The following is a 20,558-nucleotide window of genomic DNA, read 5'->3' on the forward strand; positions in this document are numbered from 1 at the left end:
CATTTTTAAAACCAAAGAATGAATCTTAACATTAAAAATGATTACTATAACCTTAGAAAACAGAGAAGGACCAAGACAAGGACTCTGAGTTTCTCTAAACACACCCCATTTTATAGGTTTGACTTTGGAACCCCAGGAGGCAGGTGTCGAGCTGGAGAGGGTCCACAGGCATCAGTAAATTGGGCATCAAGAAGAGTTACTGCAATGGCGGAATGAGACACTGAGTTCACTGCTTGACTACAATGTTGGTATCGTGTTAAGTAAAACAATCCCAGCAGGCACCTTGGAGGATGCTGTAAGAACATGGGCATTGCTGTGCATTGAAATTGACCCCAAAGTATCATTAACAGTTTACCCAACTGGTAAACTGCACATTTATGAAGGCCAGGAGGAGTGGGCTTTGAAAAGTTCATTGGAAAATGGAAAAGATATTGGTGTTTTAAAAAAAAGTAATGGAATTTTCCCACAAACTTTTGGAAGCCCGTCCCTTCCCCCAAATAGTACATCTAGAGGGGAAATGGTCCGTTTCACACTGTTCAAGTGGCAGAACCAGACTGGTATCGGTCAGAGATCCCTTCAGGCACTTAAAAGAAAAAAGCCTCTGGATTTGCCTAAATGTGAGCCGAAGGGCTATTAATCAGATTTACTGGTGGAATCTATATATATTAGACAGACCGTGTTGAGTAGGGAGGTCCTAAAACCCGTGGGTCCAGAAAGTAAATGCATCGCCCTTATTAGGGACTCACATACAGGAGACAAAGGGTTCACAAGGTATGAAGGGGGACTGGAAACATGAGAAAGCAGACCAACCTGACAGCAACTGAAGACCATACTGGGACATTGTGAAACACGTAACCAACCAATGGAGCTGAACAGTTACGGCGTCACTGTTTACTAAACTTTCACCAAAATTACTTTAGGGCATTTAAAACATCTGGTAATGACAAAATATTGCTTCCCTTCTTTCATTCCTACTCGAAACACAGTTTTAGGTTTTTTGTTTTGTTGTATTTTTCCCATTATTTTAGGTTTTACCATAGTTCTTCCACTTGTCTTGTTTCCTAGAGTGATATTGCTGGGGGGGGGGGGGGCGTTGAGGGTTTGCAAAGGCAGATAACTACCTACACTTTATCCTGAATTACACATTCAGTATTTCATCTTTTCCAAAGAGGGGGTGGTAGCCCAAATAAGCTTGGGGACCTATGCACTAGATTGTAAATGCTTTATGGATAAGACCTGAATCAACGTAGGACCGAGCAGTGTTTTATTCTGTAGTGCCTGAGATCACAAGTGGAAGCAACCTGACAAAGCCGACCGTCTTGGTTCTACTTCCAAAATACAAACTCGCTGTGATTCTACAAGACCGAGTAGACCTGCCCTGTGGGTTTCCGAGACTGTAAGTCTGTACAGTAGAAGCTTCATCTTCCTCCCCCAGAGCAGCTCAGGGCGTAACCAACCCATAGCTCCTTAGCTATGTGCCGCCATAGCTCCTTCAGTTACATATTGGGCTGCTAACCATAAGGTCAACAGTTCGAAATCACCAGCTGCTCCAGGGAAGAGGCTTTCTACTCCAATAGAGTTCATCTCAGAAACCCACAGGGGCAGTTCTACCCTGTCTTGATGACAGGGAGTGTTTGATTTAGAAATGATTAAAACATGGCCAACACCAGAAATTTCCAAACAAGCCTCAACTGAAATCATCTTTCTTTTTCTGTTGGATCTACACAGAAAATCATCGTCCACATCTAGCTCGGCCTCCCTGAAACTAGAAGGAAGACGGGTGCTGTGCTCCAGGGAGGATTTCGTTGAAGAAACCTCTGGGGGCAGCTCTCTCTGTCCCCTAGGGTTGCTAGTTGTCGGAATCAGCTAACTGGCAAGGTTTTTTTTCCCCCCTCGGTAGCTGTTTGGTAGAAAAGGCTTCTCAGCTAAGCCTGGAGCAAAGGTCAGCACGTTTCCATGAAGAGCCAGATCATAAATATTTAAGACTTCGTGGGCCATTTGGTTTGTCACAAAAACAACTCTGTGAAAAGAAGTTTGTCATGGAAACATAAGCAGTGGCGGCTTCTGAACTGCACAGAACACTGGGCGAGGCTTAGCACTAGGTTTACAGACATTTCCTACACACCCATCGCTATGGACACGCACCAACCGACACGTGGACGACACCGCACATTTTCTTTAAAAACACAATTATATACTATTAACTTATAAATGAAACCATGCTATACAACACGTATAAAATTTATAATAGTGAACATAGTACAACATTTGAGATGCCGGGGCTATGACAGCACAGGGTTGCTTGGGCCAGTCGGTATGACAATCTCCACTGCACTGTTAATCTTAACAGTTGATGATTACTTCTTCTGAGCTTTTCACTCCATTTGGATGACTGAAGTAATGCTTTCATGGATGGAGTTGATCTACTGGGACTAATACTCGATTTTCATTTGAGCCAAATTGATGCCTATCTGTGAGATGGGCATACCACACAGAGAGACTAGAAAGCTTAGAAGGAAATGAATCTGGATACATATATTCGTCTCATTAAATGGATACATCAACATAAATGGTAAATATAAACATTTCTGTAATTTTCGTTGAGGAAATCAAAAATGCTTCAAAATGATGCCACATGTCAACCTAGTGTTGATCCTCAATCCTAAAACAGGTCTGAAGGCGCAGTATGTATTTAATGGATTGCGTAACAAAACCAAACTAGTTACTACAAAATCAGTGTTAGTTCCTGGGTTGGCTACTGGTAAAGGGAAATACTATAAAACCTCATGGGATATGCTGTTTTCTATCAGGCAAGGTTGCTGTCTGTTGATTTTTGGATCAGATCAGGCACTGAAAACCAGAAAGGCAGAGCAGTGGTGGCCGAATTCTAGCCTTCCACACACGAGGTCCAAGGTTCCTTTCCTGGGCAATGTCCTCCATCTCTAAGCACAGGTTTCAGCATAGCTTCCAGACTGACAAAGACTAGGTAGAAAGGCTTAGGGATCTACTTCTGAAAATCAGCCAACAAAAACCCAATGGATCACACAGTGATCGGACCCAGTTTTGTACATGAGACGCCCAGGAGCTGGGAGCTGGCAGCCAACAATAGAGAGCTGGAAGTGGCATTGTATTTAAATAAGAGAATAACTACAATTAAGTATAGACCATGAGATTAAAAAAAAAGACAAGCTAGAACAAAACATTTTATTATTAAAATAAACACCTTTGTATAAAAGCATTACAGGTCAAAAGCTCTATTTACATGTACTGACTCAAGGCCCGATGATGCACCCAACACTGACCAACCAGGGTGCACCCACAAAGCAGACCCACCTCGACCAGAGCTGATTAATTAAAAAAAAAGGGGGGGAAGCATTTTCAGAAAGCTGCCTGAAGACTAGGCTGGCAGAACTGTCACGTATCAAACTGTCGAGCGTCAACAATCTCAAAAAAAGGCATTTCTCATTGTAATCAAAGCGCTTAAAATCTGCACCCGAACCCCATGGCCGGCTGGTAATTTCTTCAAGGAAGTAAAACTGGCAAAGCTCCCTGGGCTAGGATTTATTTACTAAGCTGCATTTCCCATGCAATACGGCTCAAGACCTAAATCAAGATACTTTCCCGAGGAACGGCAAAAGCCTTGGCAAACTAAAATTACACTAAAGTTTTATACCAAGAATTTCAAATGAGCCTCCTCCTGAAGTTTCACCACTAATTTCCGATGATTTTAAGTATATCGTTGCTCGCAAACCTTTGGATCATAATGACAGTGTAAGCAGGATTCGCCACTTAACCTTGTGATGGAATAAATCAGCAACAACGAAGTCTCAACCGTGGCAACTTGTATAATGAGCACCAAGATCCAGAGGCATCTCAAGTAATGCACTCCACTTTGCAACAATTACCTAATTTTTCCACGTGCCGCGAAGGCCCTTATGACTCTGTTCTGCTAAAAATACCAGCAAGTATGAACACAAAAATCACACGTTGTTTCCAACGTAAACAGCGAAGACGGCTGTGCTACGGAATCAAACAGATTTACTTCAGTTAACACTACTTTGTTCTAAGTGCTTGGTTTTATGGGTGGAATGCAAGGTTATTTCAACACCAATCACCCCTTTACACAAGACGGTCTTTCCCCTACAGCGCAGCTCGTGGTACTGGACAGTGGGCCGTTCGGCTCGCAGCCAAGTACTTCACCACTGCCGCACCACAGCTCCCAAATCAATTAGGCTTTCCTGTAAGGGGCGCTTCCAAGAGTTCGGAAAGTAAGCGGTGGGAGAAAGGCCCAATGAAAAAGAAAGGAACAACGTCAGGGCTGGGGACCAGAAGGGACAGTGCAGAGCGGCAAGTGTCAAACTAGCAATCTATGTACATCTGCGACGGTCCAAAACACGCCGGCGCCCGTGAGATGGGCTGGATCTCAGCGCCCTATAAAACAGTGAGCATTCTTGACGGGGTTGCAAGCAGAAAGTTGAAGCAGGTCACTTGGGAGGCACAAGGCCTGCAAGTAGAGAAATCTTCTTCGGGCTATTTCGCTTGCATTTCAAACTCCCGTTTCAGACTGTCAAAAGAGAAAAGGGAATGTATGTTAGCGCCTGGTTTCCACGCTAAGAATTTCTCTTTTGAAAGCCTAATTCACTTGAAACAAACAAAAACCCATCTTCCTGAGTTCTTACAGTCTTAGGGCTACCCACGCGAATGCGCGCAAATCCCTCGTTTGTATGTATGTCTGTGTTTGGGTAACCACCCCCAGATCGATATAAAATGATCCCAACACTCAAGCCATTCTCTCCCCCAGACAATCCCTCCCCTTTCCCTGGTCCAGAGATAACCACTACTCTGCCTTCGATCCCCTTGCTGTTAGGACACAGACATGGCTGTGAAGATTCAGACGCAGGGGAGAGAGAAAAGGCAGCCACATTACCTTTTCAAGTAATCATGCACGTTCCCAAAGCCGTGGTACTTGGCCAAATACACCAGGACCCCAGTCGCACACCGTCCATCCCGCTGCCTGCAGAAGCTGCAGTTACAGATTCCACGGCAAGGCGGACAGTGCCAGTTCTAGAGAATCGCAGAGAGGCACAATTAGGCTGCCTACAGGGCTCAGGTGCTGCTGGCACTACGCAGGTGTAACCAACCCCCTCTTGAGACCTGTTCTTTTGGCCTCACGAAATGTTTCGATCAAGGATTCACTACATGGATCCTGATCAAAAGAAGGAACATGTGAAATCGAATTCAGATTTCTTATGGAATCCAAACTCCCTGGACCCTCTGAGAATGGAGGCAACCCCAAATCGACTCCCCTGAGATCATCTTTAAACCTGGAAGCGAAACTTTCCCTCAGGTCACATCCTTAAGTCAAACATAGCTCAGCTCAATTTATAAAGATCATTTGCCTTGAGCACTGCACTGCTTTAAAGCATTATATATATGAGGTCGATTGACAACAGGAACCTTAAATGATAGACGAGAGCTTGGGGGCAGCCACTCGAGGGGGCTGGTGGTACCTGATTTGGGAAGATAGTGAGAATCGCGATGCAATGTGAGGGATGTAACCAGTGCCGCTGAATTCTGCAAGCAGCAATTGTTGAGTAGATGTGTGTATGGCTGTGTGTGCTTTAATCAGGGGGAAAAAAGGGACACGTTTAAAACAGTATTTCCTTTCCCCCATTTATTCACCATCTACTCTGAGGGGAGGGCCACTGACTGCATTTAAGCCTTTAGGGGGCAGAGAATCTTACTATTTCCTCACGTTCCTTTAGGAAATCCAAAAGTTACACAGCAACCACTAGGGAGCAGATGCTCCCCCACCCCGATGGCAGATCCCTGGGGCACTCGGCCTGCCCAATACCAACACCATGAATCAACCCACTGCCCCTAATGCTTCATCTCTCCCCAGAGTCCCCGCCAACAATACACACTGACTGACAAGAACAGGACCGATGGTCCCAGACTGTGACATTTTCTCTCCTGCTGTCCCAGCCTGTTTCTGCCTCCGAGTCCTAAGCGGAAACACGAAGGATACGGGATGCCTGCAGGGTGGCACAAACACCACGCACTCAGGGTCAGCAGTGTTGAACCGAGGCCTACACCAGCCTTGAGACCCACCTTCCTACAGACAAGACAGTGACAAGAACGAGGAAGACAACACTGAGAGGAACAGACAGACGGAGCAACAGATCTGAATCTCCTCAACAGCCCAAAGCATGAAGGCAGAAAGGAAGGGAGGGATTTACAATCTAGAAAACTCTAATGAGGTCTCGTGATGAGCCAAAATTGACTCGATGGCAGTGGATTTGGGGAGCTGGACAGAGATGGGTTACTATACCGTTTCAATTACTGCGAGAATGGTTTTGTCACTGTGTAAGAACGGTGACATTTAAGGTTGGATATCCTATTACTTAAACCAGAGCACAAAAAATAAAAGGATGAAAAGTCAAATATGGCCAAATATAATGCTAAACCTATCTATGGATGTGTCCGTATATTACTGTCTATACTTATAAGTACATTGGAAAAATGTCACGTGTAATTCACATGAAACTGGGAACACAACAGCAAAAAACAAACAAACTCACTGTCATTACTACTAACTCATAGCAATCACATAGGCCATGGTAGAACTGCCCCTGTGAGTTTCTGAGACTAATTCTTTATGGGAGTAGAAAGTCCTGTTTTTCTCCCCAGGAGCTGCTGGTGGTTTCAAACTGCTGACCTTGCAGATCGCAGCCCAACTCATAACCACCAGGTTACCATGGCTCCTCAATGGAATACCCATCATTATTAATTCCTTTCTACAGAAGCTTGACTGAATTTATCCACGGAGAGTCCTCCTGCCAACACTCCCTACATCTCCCTTTAGAGATGATTTGCCGGGACAAATGCTATGAAGCACAAGGCAAAGACTTCTGACCTCTAGTCACCCTAAACATACAAACAAACAAAAAACACCACCACCACAAACAATTCGCTGCCATCGAGTTGATGTCAATTCATGGCCACCCTATAGGGCAGGGCAGACTACCTCTGAGTTCCCCAGTCTCCAATGCTTTATGGGAGTAGAAAGCTTTGTCTTTCTCCCACAGACTGGCTGGTGGTTTTGAACTGCCTACATTAGAGTTAGTAGCCCCAACCCGATATAGCACCACGACGCCACCAGGGATCCTTCTAGCCCGCGCAGACACAGCAATCTTTCCCTGAGAGTCAAACACGGCAGGCGAGCCACCACACACTGAAGTGGGAATGAAGTGACTCGTTCCGAGTCTACTTCATCAAGTGTAGATGGCTCACACCAGATTGGCATTCTCAGAATCGCCAAGGGAGGGGGGCTAAGAAGCACAACAGGACTACATCTATCCTCCCTAAATTATTGGGGGGGGGAGGGGGTTGGGGAGCCATTCTAGAAATTCTATTAGAGTCCACATCCAAAGACATGAACACACCAATTAGGATGGACGGAAACAGAACAGTGCCTTGCCCACCACAAGCCTTCGACCTACGGCAAACACTGCGTAACAGTAAGCGTCAGAGAAAGTGGCCACTAGGGACTTCAGGACAGGTAGCCCAGCCTCCCTCCAGCTGAGCACGTAAATACTATCTTATGGGGAAGAGAATGCTCATAAGTCTCCGACGTCTCGCTGAGATCACGAGGACACAGGGGAACTGTACACCACAAATCCGAGCGCTCGAGACTAGAGACGTTCACTACGCGTTTCCGAAGCCGGCCAGGAAGCAGAAAAGGACGGTCGCCTAAAGACTGAAGCAGCAAAGCGTAACTGTAACTGTGGTTCGACCCCGCACCAGAGCAGTGTCGGGGGGCGACTGCACGGGAGGTGACCTCTGTCTGGTGTGTGCAGTGCCTTCACCAGCCAGCTCATGGCTGACCAGTCCCTAGAAACACCCCCACCCCAAGACACCTACGGGATCCAACAGGGCGTCCTTGACTTCCTCCCCGTATCGGTTTCGAAGGCAGGGCCCACAGAACTGGCCTCGGACACCCCAGCACTCTGCGTTTCTGCAGTTGGTTTTGGTGTCGATCGTTTTCTGTCGACACTGGTGACAGGTGGATCCCTAGAAAGCAAGTGAGAGGGAACAAAACCAGAAGAGGCCACATTTAAAGAACACTCTTTGTAACAGAGCCTGAGGGTATGCCTTTGCCGCATTTCACATCTACAGCGCAGGCGTGGAAGCGGGTTTCAACCGGTTCATGGGAAAATTCCATTACCTCTGAATTCCACTCCCCGCCCCCCCCAACCCCTGTGAAGCTCCCTCGTATATGAACAGGCATAATAAGTTATCTCAAGCATGGTGGCACGGTTCAATTGATGGACTTCAGACCAGTATTATAAAAACCGTGCCTTTCATAAGATTCTCTCAGTGCCAAATGTAACCTGCTCACATGCACCCGATGTCTCCAGCATACCAGCACTGAGCTACCGAGACCCATGCAATAAGTACTGAGCACTGGGTGAATGACCTCTTCCCAAACGAAGATGAGATGGCCATCACTGCTAACGCACTCAGCCGATGAGACGCAAGTGCAAAGACGACCAAACCCAGAACCCCCTGCCACCGAGTAACCCCACAGGGAGAAACAGAACTGCTCCCCAGGGTGTCAAGAAGCAGAAAGCCTCATCTGTCACCTGCAGAGCAACTGGGGGCCTCGAACTGCTGCCTTTGTGATTAGCAGCCCAACAAGCAACCAGCTTCGCCACTCTCTTTCCTGGCATGAAAAGTCCCACGACGTGCAGGCGCACAGCTCAATGGTACAAGTGGCAGAACATCAGCACAACTGCAGAGAATGCGAGCGGTGCCCGCGCCCCTCGGAGACCTTTGTCTTTTCCGATGGAATGTAGAGGGCCTTACCAAGGAGCGGTTATAGATCTTCTCGCGGGAGTTCCCACAGATGTTCTCTAACTCTTCGGTTGTAATTTCTTCCACTGGGCGGATGACATGCGGGAGGGTCATGGGCCCTGGGCGACGATTTCGGGGCATGTCATCTTCCTACACAACAAGAAGCATGTCCTCAGCAGCTCTCCCCACCTTTAAACCTTATACTTCTACTTGGTCCTTTCTTCCCAGAGCATTCCGTCTAGACATCTTCCAGAGGGGTATGTGTGTGTGTGTGGGGGGGGGTTATGTTCCAGAGGGGGTGGTGTGTGTGTGTGTGTGTGTGTGTGTGTATGTGTGTGTGGCGGGGGGTGGGGTAGGGCGCGTGAACCTTAAGTTTATTATAAGGATCATTGGACAACACCGTGGACACCATTCTTACATCCAAGAAAAGCTGAAGGTCACAGTGACCTGCCGACGGTGCTCTCAGATGAGCTCCTGCGTGCCCAGGAACGGTTCACACAAAGCACTGGTTCAAGATCAAATGGCGTGTGTTGCGGTCCTGTGTGCACATGTGTTGTCCCCCTGACACTGACCTTCAGGAGGTGAAGAGGAGGGTTAAGTACAAATGGGGAGCACTCACGTTCATGTAGTCGTGCATGACCTTCCTCTTCCTCACCAGCAAGTATTTGTCATCTTCCTCTTCTTCCTCCTCCTCTTCTGTGGGCAGGCCATCAGGGAACCCCAGAATCCGGGATCTTGACCTGGTCAGAGGACGGGCCCTCCGCTCGGGGTTCCTTCTGGAAGCAACACCTGCGAAGGTGCGTCTCCGAGGTGTCTTCGATTGCTGAACAAAGCACACGTCATGGGACCCATTTGTTCCAGAGGAAAGTGGCACTTTTTAAGTAAAAGAAAATCCCATCTCCAAATTTCCTTTGCCCTTTCCATAATGCATGAACCATGAATCAAGCCCATCTGCAGGCACGGCAGCCTTGATTGGGGCACTAGGTGCCCACTAACTGAGAGGACATCTGTTCATTCTTGAATCTAGTCAAGGTAGAAAAGCTGACCTCTTAAAAAAAAAACCACAAACACAGCTTCCACGGTATCTCCCGAGCCTGAACCACACTCCGTGTCTCTCTAGTGCAGAGCGCAGGGAGCTGTGCACTGAGTCCCTTCCTCCCCGGGCAGCGGTCCAGAAACGCAGTCTTTCCTTGTGAACTGCAGCAGGCACGCCACCGTGGCTCCTCAGGACACAGCCCAGTGTGACATAAGGCAATGAGGTAATGAAGTTAATTTTTTGTCTCATTTGCAGATTAAAAAAAACCCAGCTGCGGCAAAATAGACCTAGTGCTCATAGGAAAGCCCGTGAAGAGGAAATGACCATTCCTAGTCCTCAGTCCCTGCCTGCCAGGGGCTTATCTCGAAAATAACAGATCCAAAGGGGCTAAGTGCAAACACAGCAGGAAGAGGTCTCTCAAGGGCCAGAGACCTCAGACGGCTGGAATCGCACGAGATCCGCCCCCCACGAGGAACCTGCGTTCCTGAAAGCACGCGCCCTAGCTTTACTCAACTCCAGCGAGGCAAACACAGCCCCGTACTTACTGAGCTGGGGACCGGGAGGGAGCGTCTTCCAGGGATGGAGCCAGGGAAGCTTTCCAATTCTGACATGAGTTTTGCAAGCTAAGAAGAGGTGGGAATAAGACAAGAGATTATCGGTTCCGAATAACTGCTGAAAATGACCAACTACCTTCCGAAATCACAGGAGCACGTTTCATGGCTTGACATCCCCAATAGGCTGCTAACAGTCGAGACCTCCCCGAGCCCGCCCCAGACGGAAACAAAGCGCAAACGTGAGTGTGTATGGAACGGCATTTCATAGCGCACATTATCGAGGCTTCACAGGTTCCTGGAAATAATTCTCTGGACACAGATGGAAGGGACAAGTGAGGCCCTTAGAGCACCTGGGAAGAGCTCCTTGGGATACAGTCAGACACCTACCATGGCTTTGTTTTGCTTTATATTTAAGGCCCGTTTCTCCAGAAAATCCACGCCTTTTTCATCTTCGGAGTCGGAAGTGGCCTCCGTCAGGGAGTTCTCCAAGGACGGCAGAGGAAGGACTTTTCTCTTGGCCGCTGCCTTGGTGTTTCGCGTTGGAAACGTCATGGCCACGCGCAGGGGTCCCGAGCGCCTGCCCTGACTGCGGGTCCTGCAGCCTCTTTGGTCAGCCTGCCGCCTCTGGTCAATCACAACAACCAGTTAGGGACGTGCAGACTGGCAGACAGACACACTCCCAGTTACAGTTACCATTGACTATCCCTTCTGAGAAGAAGGGACTCATCAAAGAAATCCCACACTGAAGGCTAGGGTTAACGACAGAAAAATACACAAGCACCTGAGCATGGTGATTAGCCACCTTTGTACCTCCTAGGTCTGTGGTTCGGAATCAAGTTGTCTAAAATGTGAGAAATCCCCACTTCCCTCGAAGATTTTTCAAGTAAGCCTTTATGTATTTTAAAAGAACTTTCTGCAGGAAAAATTTAACAAGTGCTCCCCCGTGAACGTGGTTTGAAACTATATTACAATGTCTGAATGCAGCTTGTTGAAAGCGTAACATCATTGGATGGCAGAAGCAACCCGGGTTTGCCATCAAGAATCCTTCAAATGAGCCACCAGGGAAATGAAAGGCAGGCTACTCCGCTCAGCCCAAACCTTTTGCCGCTGACTTGATTCGGATGCACAGCGGCACCGCCAGACAGGGAAGACCTGCCATTCGGGGCTCCGGGAGCTGTGATCTTGACTACCCACTCAATCTTTCTCCCGGGACAGCGCGCTTCAGCCAGTGCGCCACCAGCGGTTCCTTCCATGCCCGTTAGGACGATCAAGACCGCAACGCCCCCGGCACCATGTCTACGCCCCTCACAGCAAGCCTAGACTGGGTTTCGGACACTGCAGATCTTTCCGGCGAGAACGGCCTCCTCGCTCTCCCAGGGAGCTCCTCCTTGGGGATTCAAACTCAATCTTGTGGGTAGCAGCCCAACACAGCCCACAGCACAAGCAGGGTTCAAAAGAGGGAAAATCCAAGATGGTGGGAGGATGCAGAAGTCCTCTTAGCTGGAACGCTGCCGCAAAATAGTACAGGCACTTTGGACCACAGCCTGGCAGCTCCTTAAACATAGTTACTATGTGGCCCAGTCATGCCACTCCAGAGTGTGTGTGTGTGTGTGTGTGTGTATTCATTCAAGAGAAATAGAACATATGTCCACGGGAACACTTGTGCATGAATGTCCATAACAGCATTGGTAACAGCCTCAAAGTAGAAACCACCCACATGTCTATCATGGAGTGGACTTTTAAAGTGGGGTATAGCCATACAGGGGGGACTATTCCACAATGAAAAAGAATCAAGTCCTGGTACATGCTACAGCATCTTGAAAACATTACCCTAAGGGAAAGACCCCAGACACAAAAAGCCACCTATTACATGATTCCTTTCAGATGAAAGAATCAGGATGGGCAAATATATGACAAAGTGAGCTAGTCATTGCCAGGGGCTGGTGAGGTTGGATAGCTCTCCGTAGTGAGGTGGCGGGTTATGCATTCAACTACTAATCCCAAGGCCTGCAGTTCATAACCATCAGCTGCTCTGCAAGAGAAAGATGAAGCTTTCAACTGCCATAGAGATTTACAGTCATGAAGACTGGGGTGGCGGGTGGGATCCACTCTGTGCTAGAGGGCTGCTGTGAGTCAGAATGGACTCGATGGTGTTAAGTTTCTTTTTTCTCTCTCTTTTGGTGATGCTATGTAAGAATGTGGAGCTCTGGTGGTAGAGTGGTTAGGAGCTGGGATACTGACTGAAGATCAGCAGTTCAAAGCTACCAGCAGCTCTGTAGAAGATGGGGCTTTTTTCTCCCATGAAGAGTTACAGGCTCAGAAACCCACAGGGGCAGTTCTAGCCTGTTCTCTAGGGTCACACTGAGTTGGCATCGACTTGATGGCATTGTGTTTGGTTTAGGTTGGGCAAGAAAGAGGAGTAACAATTAAAAAGCACAAGGTGTCTTTCTGGGGCGATAGGAATATGCTAAGATTGACTGTGTTACTAGCTAGGGGAGTAAAACAAAACAAAACTCACCTATGAAGCCCCAGCAATGAAAGGCCCATTTTCAACAGTTACAATTTTTCTTAACTCCCCACAGCAGTTTTTAATACATTTCAATGTTCGTGCATTGAGACTATAAATTGAACCACCCCCTCAAAAAAAAATCACTATGAGTTAATACTTTCAATCAACTGGCATTTTATTAATCACAACAGCATCTAGCAAGAATTGAAACATTGCCCAGAAATTATTCACGCTGTATCCAATGTTTGGGTCCCATCCAGACTCGCAGATGGGCTCCTGCAGTATCTCCAATCAGCATGGATTTTAACCCATCTCACTCACTAGAGGAAGCTTCACATTGCCTCAAAAACAGGCCTCAGCCGGGCCCTGTCACTTAAATCAATGCTCCTCAAGAGTGGCCCCTAGGCTGGGGACCTGTTTCAGGACCGTTTGGGTTGAAAAGCATGCACCCAATTGTAAATCATCACCCTGCTTTGCCCACAAAGTCTTGCTTTAACAGATCAACTCAGCAGCGTGTTCAGAGCGGGCAGTACTTTGAAGCAACAGCAGCAGTGGTCTTAGCAGGGGAGCAGAGTTGGTTAAAAAAACGCAGCAACAGCTCAGGAAGCACTAAGCAAGGGGCAAGCAGATTCTGAAAGGGCCCTAAATGGTACTGTCCAACACTCTGGGTCCTGCATATAAGTCAACACAAGTTTTCAAGATATAGAGACAGATCCACGAAGGGAACCAATATTGACCCAAGAACCTGCTCTGTGTGAGGCCAGGGCTGGCAGGTAGCTAATCATTAAGACACGTGTACTTCCTCTGGTGAGGCTGGATTTCCGTGGTCATGGTTATGAGGACGTTGGTCAATCCCACCTTACCAACTTCCAAGATGTTCAATGCCTTCAAAGGCTCGTGATTTACAAGCAGGGCTACCTTAATGAAAACAATGGCTGAAGTCATGAAATACTCATAGGATTTTTTTTTAAGTCAGCAAAATCTCCTGGCATGACAAAAATGAAAAGCAACGGCAGGACAAGGAAAGTGAAAATCCCGTAGTAACATGCCATGCCTCTAAATACACCTTAACGCCTCGATACTGGTGAAAGTCTCAAACTCACCATTTCATCTTGGATCTCAGTGTCTGAGAAACCACAAAATGAGTCATCGTCAGAGTCGGCACGAAAAACACTGGCCAGTTCGTTACTGACATCTGGCCTCGGTTTAGGGTGCTGTAAAAATCCACAATGGTCTAACACATCTTGCACCTCACTTTCTGAAAAGCCGCAGAAAGATTCATTATCAGAGTCCTCATAAAATACATTTGCCAGTTCTTCACTGATATCTGACCTGAATTTAGGTTTCTGTAAAATAAATAAATAAATGTGGTTGTGCATTTTCTCTCTCTCTCTCTTTCAAGAACCAATTTTCCATAAACTGTGCAGAGAGCAAATCACATTTACAAGTGCACTACAAGAGAATAGCTTTTGTTACAAAGAAAAACGGTTCAGGGGTTTACAAATGATTTCTGAGTTGTTATGGCAAATCATCAGGCATGTTAGGTTAGGCGACATTTCAAAAGGATGGAATAAGTAGCTATTCTACCTCCAACAATTACTACCTAGAACCACAGCAAAAAGTGAAATGAAATTACAGTGCATACTGTATTTTCATAACGGCTGTATAGAAATGCAGGCAAAAAGCAAGCAGTTTTAATCATGCACAAAGCATTTGGGGGCATTTTGAGCACTGCAGACTCAATTCTGTTTATTCTCAGGCAGCACTTACCGTGTTTGCAAAATTATCAGAAGCAAAGCTGTCACAACTGTCATCAGAGGATGACGAGGTTTCCATGGAAATCAACTTCACATAACTGAATTTCTTGAAGTTCTGTGCTCTGGGATTCTTTGGCTGCAGATGGAAACGGCAATGCTATAGGTGCATGTTTACTGAAGCATCTAGCTAAAAGGCATCTTTGGAGCTTAGTAGGTTCAAACAGCAGTCCCTATGTCCATTTTTTCACATCCTACTGCAGGAAAATGATTTGCAACTGCTTAGAAAAATATTTTCAATACGTAAACATTATACAATGGGAAATGAATTTACTTTGTAAATTTTCACTCACAACCAAAGAAATCTAAACCCAATTCCAACCCCTTGGAGTCTACTCCCAGCGACTGACACTACTGGACAGAATGGAACTGCTCCACAGGGTGGAGGCTGTGCTGTACATAGTAAAGGGCGGAGCCTGCCTCATCTCTCTCCCACACAAACCAGAGTAGGATACTCAAAGGAACAACAACCAACGGGCTTATGAACTAAATAATGTCTTAAGGAAAGCAATCCATGATAGATTATTGGTGAGAAGGCAAAAGTTATAAATCAATGATTTTTGTTTTATTTTAAGAAAAACTTGAGAGGGAAAAAAAGGCTACCATTTGTCAAATCCTACCCCATTGGAGGAAAAACTCAATGACATTTTATCTATTTATTTAAAAAAACATCATTCGAGCCTTTGGACGCTTAGCATTATTATATTGAACTCACACGGTTTAATGCTAATTCCTAAAACCCACCCTCTTCTTTAAAACAACAACAACAAACTCTACTAAAAGGAAAAATTTGAAGTCCTAAATAAATGGTAGTTTGGGGGTCCTCGCCCCTCCCCCTTCAGCTAAAATCAAGCTAATGAGGTCTTTTTATATAGGCTCTGGGCTATGCACTGTGATGCTAATTTCCCACACTACAAAAAATGGGCAAGACCTCTACTTCAAGATGGCAGGCTTCCCAACGGGCACAGTTCCAATCAGGAGGGGTGCAGTGATTTCGGCACAAGTCCTTGCAAATCAAACACATCAGCCCGCAGAACAAATGGCGCAAGGAGCCAAGGAAAGGTCAACCAGCACTCCAAACCCAGGTGGAATGCCTGATTCCACTTCAGATTTCTATTAGCCTGACCGACAGTCAGCTCTCTGCAGTACCCTTGCTGGACAAGATGTAGGCTTTCAGAAGTCCGTTCCTAAGTGCAAATCACTTGAAGGTACAAAATGCCTCATCCCTTCACAAACAACCCCAACCCAAACAGCTCACCAGGAAATGTAATCATCTCGCTCAGGTACAAAGGAAAGCAGCTTCTGCCATTGATTTGAGATTCCTTCAGTGTTTTTAACCTTCTTTAATATGGCCATGATTGCCCACACTGAAGAAACCGCAAGTTCTGCGACCAGCTGGCTCCACCCTTCCTCCTGACCCACGGACATTCTCGAAATGTCCAAAGGTTCCAAAGACCAAGCGCTTCTGGGCAAGTCAGTTAGGTGAGACTGGAAGATAACCACATCAGGTCACAAAGTGGGGGCTGACAGTCAAACTGCACCAGTTCCATAACTGAGGAGCCCCTGGGAAGCATGCCCCTGCCAAGTTGGCACATAACCTAAATCACTATGGCCTCGCATCGTGAGGCTCCACTCTTTTACTGCCAAAGGGCATGTTGTTAATGCTCAAAATGCTCAGACTTCTACTACAGGTGTGATGGAGAAATAAAGACATCCTTGGATGGTGAAGGTAGGTATCTTCCGACTTAGGAATATCCCATGTGCCTTAAAGTGCAAATTGTGCTTCATCAGGGAGCCCTGGTGGCGTAGTGGTTAGACACTGGGCAGCTAACACCAAGGTCAGCAGTTCAAAACCACCAGCAGCTCACTCCGGATTAAAATGAGAGTTCCTTTTCCTGGAAAGTTACAAGGAGCCCTTGTGGCACACTGGAAACGGGCTGGACTACTAACTGCAAGGGCAGCATTTCAAAGCCAGCAACTGCTCCATGAGAGAATGACAAGGCTTTCTACTCCCAGGTAAGTTCTACCGCGTCCTATAGCGACGCTTTGAGTCGGAATCCACTCCGTGACAGTAACTTTGGGGATTTTTGAACCAAAGAATTCATCTTGGAAACCCTCAGGGGCCGTTCTACTCTGCTGCCGGGGGCCCTTAAGAGTCTAAACCTGCTTGAGGGCAGTGAATTTGATTTTGATGTTCCTAAGGTTTACAATAGCTCATTGTTCTGTAAGTGAATTACCAGGTGCCTCTCTCTGCAGGATTCCAACAGCCAACTTTTTGGAGGTACCAATTGGGCACTTAACCATTTGCGACACCCAGAGTCCTCCAGTAAAAACAACAACAAAAACTCAGCCCACAAGTCCATTCCAACTCACAGGGGCACTATACACAGCAGGGTAGACCTGCCCCTGTGGGCTTCTGAGACTTTTTTAAAAAATCATTTTATTGGGGGCTCCTACAATTCTTATCATAATCCATACATACATCCATTGTGTCAAGCACATATGTTATTTGTTGCCATCGTCATTCTCAAAATATTTGCCCTCTACTCTAGCCCTTAATATCGGCTCATTTCCCCCTCCCTCCCCACTGCCCCCTCCCTCATGAACCCTTCATAATTCATAAATTATTATTATTTTGTCATGTTACACTGTCTGACGTCTCCCCCTGCCCTCCCTCTTCTCTGCTGTCCATCCCCCAGGGAGGTGGCTATACATAGATTCTTTAATCTGTTCCCCCTTTCTACCCCACATTCTCTCCACCCTCCAGGCGTCGTCACCCTCACCACTGGTCCTGAAGGAGTCATCTGTCCTGGATTCCCTGTGTTTCCAGTTCCTATCTGTACCAATGTACATCCTCTGGTCTAGTCAGATTTGTAAGGTAGAATTGGGATCATGATAGTCGGGGGGAGAAGCATTTAAGAACTAAAGGAAAGTTATATGTTTCATCGTTGCTACCCTGCACCCTGACTGGCTCATCTCCTCCCCACAACCCTTCAGTAAGGGGGTGCTGAGACTAACTCTTTATGGGAGTAGAAAGCCTCATCTTCCTTCCAGAGCCCTCCTATAGGTCCCACAAATAAGACGAAGACCTTGGGGATCAATGGAACAGGACATGCTGAACCTTCTATAAAGAGTGAGTCTTGGAACACAGAGGCAGAGACCCCGTCTTACAGGTCCCTCTGAGATGGCACTATTTGGTTTGGTTGTTGATTTTATATTCACTTAAGGAGCCTGGTGGCCATATATGGAAAGTGTTGGACTATTAACAGCAGTGGTTCAAAACCCCACCTCCAAGAAGATGAGGTTGTCTGCTCTTGTCATGACTTACAGGCCCGGACACCCTCCGAAGGATCCCCATGAGTCAAAATGGACCCAGCATTCTGCACTGCAGCCACTTGCAAATAAAATTATTTTCATCATGATGTTATCCCAAACTTCCTTAGCCCCCCCTCCTTTCTTTTGTGAACAGCAGACAATGTGAAAGCAAATAGAGTACAAAGGCAGGATGGGAATACAGGGGGGCTTCAAAGAGTTCATGGGGAAATCCCAGGACCTTTTCATTCCATTTTCCACAGCTTTTGGAAACTTCTCTTGTACAATGAATATTAACAATTGAAAAGGGTTCTCAGAAACCTTCCTTTTCCAACCGAAGGCAAGGCATTCTATCGGAAGCTGTTAAGAAAATATTTGTTGGCCTCTAATCTTACAAGCCCGCACAGGCGTTTCAGGCAAACCTTCGGAAGCAAAGATGTGGACAGGAGGGTGGGGAAGTGAACTCGGGGAAGGCAGGCACAACTAAAACCACAAATGCTCCTTGTTCCAGGCATTCGGCTGTGCATGCTTTCACATTTGGGCTGATTTGTCAACGGTCCGTGTTAATTCCTTGCAACAAAGTGCTTGCTATCATTGTCCCCACCTAACACTTGGAAACTGGGGCTCAGCGTAAAACGGGTCTTGATTGCCAGTGCCCATTTTCACTGCGCTGATGAAGGGCTCTGTAACACGCCCCCTCCCCTGAAGCCGAGTCATTTCCACGTAGGTCCCTTACCCCAAATTGACTTTAAACTGACTGCCGACTAAGAGCAACTCTGTAACAGCAGAGGGTAGAAGGGCCCCCGGGGCGTTTCCGGGACTGTAACTGTGGGCGAGAGTAGAAAGCTCAGACTTACTGGAGCGTGCCTACTTAAGATTTCAAGCGCGCGCTCTTCCTTTCCACGCACCCCACGCTGCTCCTCTCCCAGGGAACGACCGCTCGGAGCTCAGGCTGCCTACCAGCGAGTCAAGCGGTGGGTGGGGAGGCGGGAAAGGATGGGAGACGAGTGAAGAAATGCACCGCAAACGAGGCTATTCAATTTCATTTCATCCACGCCTGGAACTTGAAACGCCACCGCCCACGTGCACAACTCAACTTCTAAAGAGACCTTTAAATGCCCAACGCCGCGCGGCGGGGAGCGCCCCCAGGGGCCGTCCCTGCTCGCGGGGTCACCGCGGGCGCCCCGCTGGCACCCCGGGCTGCGCGCTGGGCAGGGATGGGCTGCAGGCTGCGGGCAATTTACCGGAGAGCCGGTGGAGCACAGCTCGGGTCCCCGCGCCCCGCCGGCCGGACTCGGGCCTGCGGACACAATGACCCCGTCCCGCCGCCGGCGCACGCGTCCCACGAGCGCACGTGGCCGCAGGCGCCCCGGCGCTGCTAAGAACTCTGCCAAAGGCCCCCGATTCTTCCCCAGCCGGGTGCGCACGGCCGTCGGGAACCTCCCCTGGCCTTCAACTGTCCCAGGTGCATAAAACCTGGGCTTAGCGTGAACGCGCGACCCCCGGGGCGACCCCCGGTGGGCCGGCAGCACCCAGCAGAGCCGGCCCGCGCCCACCGACCCGCTCGCTTCCCGCACCCGCCACGCGCCTCCCACGGGTTCGCGCGCGCAGCCCTCACCGGCACGCAGCGAGTGTCCATGCCGGCAGCGGACGCCCAGGCCAGCGGAGTGCCCAGAACACGGAGGCCCGAGAAGCGGCGCGCGGCAGCCCCACGAAGCTGGAGGAGCGCGGGCCGCGCAGAGAGGGGCGGGGCGCGCCGACCCGGGCTGGAAGGGCGGGGCTCGAGCCGGATTTTCCCGCGCTAGCGCGCGGGTCCTGCAAGCGGTGGGGAGGGCAGGTCGAGTCTAAACCCAATGACCACGAGGAAAAAAAATTCGCTCCCGAAATTTTACGACTTTATTGAATATCTATACGGATTCCTAGCATCTGCTTTGAAAAGGGTGGAGCTTTTTTTTTTTTTGCCTGTTAGGACATCTCTCTCTATTTGGCTGCGCGGTCCTGAGCGAATGGCGCGAAAGTGGTCCCTATTGCCCCGGGCTGGGCTGGCCGGTTTGCAAGCACGCTGGGCCGGGAGGCGGAAAGGGTGGCCAGCGGGTAATGGAGACCGGTGGAGAGGGACGCTGGTCACACGTTGGGGCTTTTAGCACTTTCATTGCTGCCTGCGGTTTTCTTTTCTAACGCAAATCTCACACAGACTCCGCCCTGTATTAGCAGATTCACTGCCCCTGTCTCTTATCTAGTAACCGCACCATTATCTGAAGCAAAAAAATCAGTTCACTGCTCAGAAAGCAAGAAAAGCCGAGTTGTTTCACTTAGGACCTGAGGTTTTTAAACTAGGGAGGGAGAAAGACAGTTTGGTGGAGATTTGCCTACCTAAAGCGGGCGAGGCAAACTAGTTTTCAGGGATGAGATCTGTTGTGGTGGAAACTGAGACTCTTCGTGTGCCTTGGCCTGACCTCTGGTGACAGTTTAGGATG

At 48.0% G+C, this 20,558-nt stretch overlaps 1 protein-coding gene across 2 annotated transcripts; it reads right to left on the bottom strand.

Annotated features, from left to right (window-relative positions):
* Positions 1-2,284: 2,284 nt before the first annotated feature.
* CDCA7 (cell division cycle associated 7) lies at positions 2,285-19,826 on the bottom strand. Of its 2 annotated transcripts, XM_075529546.1 has the most exons (10): positions 19,700-19,826; positions 14,726-14,848; positions 14,059-14,301; positions 10,834-11,070; positions 10,438-10,515; positions 9,476-9,679; positions 8,869-9,006; positions 7,924-8,073; positions 4,928-5,064; positions 2,285-4,564 (listed from the first exon to the last, which is right to left on the bottom strand). In XM_075529546.1, exons 1-10 carry the CDS (start codon positions 19,718-19,720, stop codon positions 4,531-4,533), a joined length of 1,365 nt encoding a protein of 454 aa, XP_075385661.1. In that variant the 5' UTR covers positions 19,721-19,826; the 3' UTR covers positions 2,285-4,530. The 2 variants fall into 2 exon arrangements, with proteins under 2 accessions (XP_075385661.1, XP_075385660.1); XM_075529545.1 differs by lacking the exon at positions 14,059-14,301.
* Positions 19,827-20,558: the final 732 nt, after the last annotated feature.

This window comes from Tenrec ecaudatus, chromosome 13 (genome assembly GCF_050624435.1).
Source record: "Tenrec ecaudatus isolate mTenEca1 chromosome 13, mTenEca1.hap1, whole genome shotgun sequence".
NCBI classification, from domain to species: domain Eukaryota; kingdom Metazoa; phylum Chordata; class Mammalia; order Afrosoricida; family Tenrecidae; genus Tenrec; species Tenrec ecaudatus.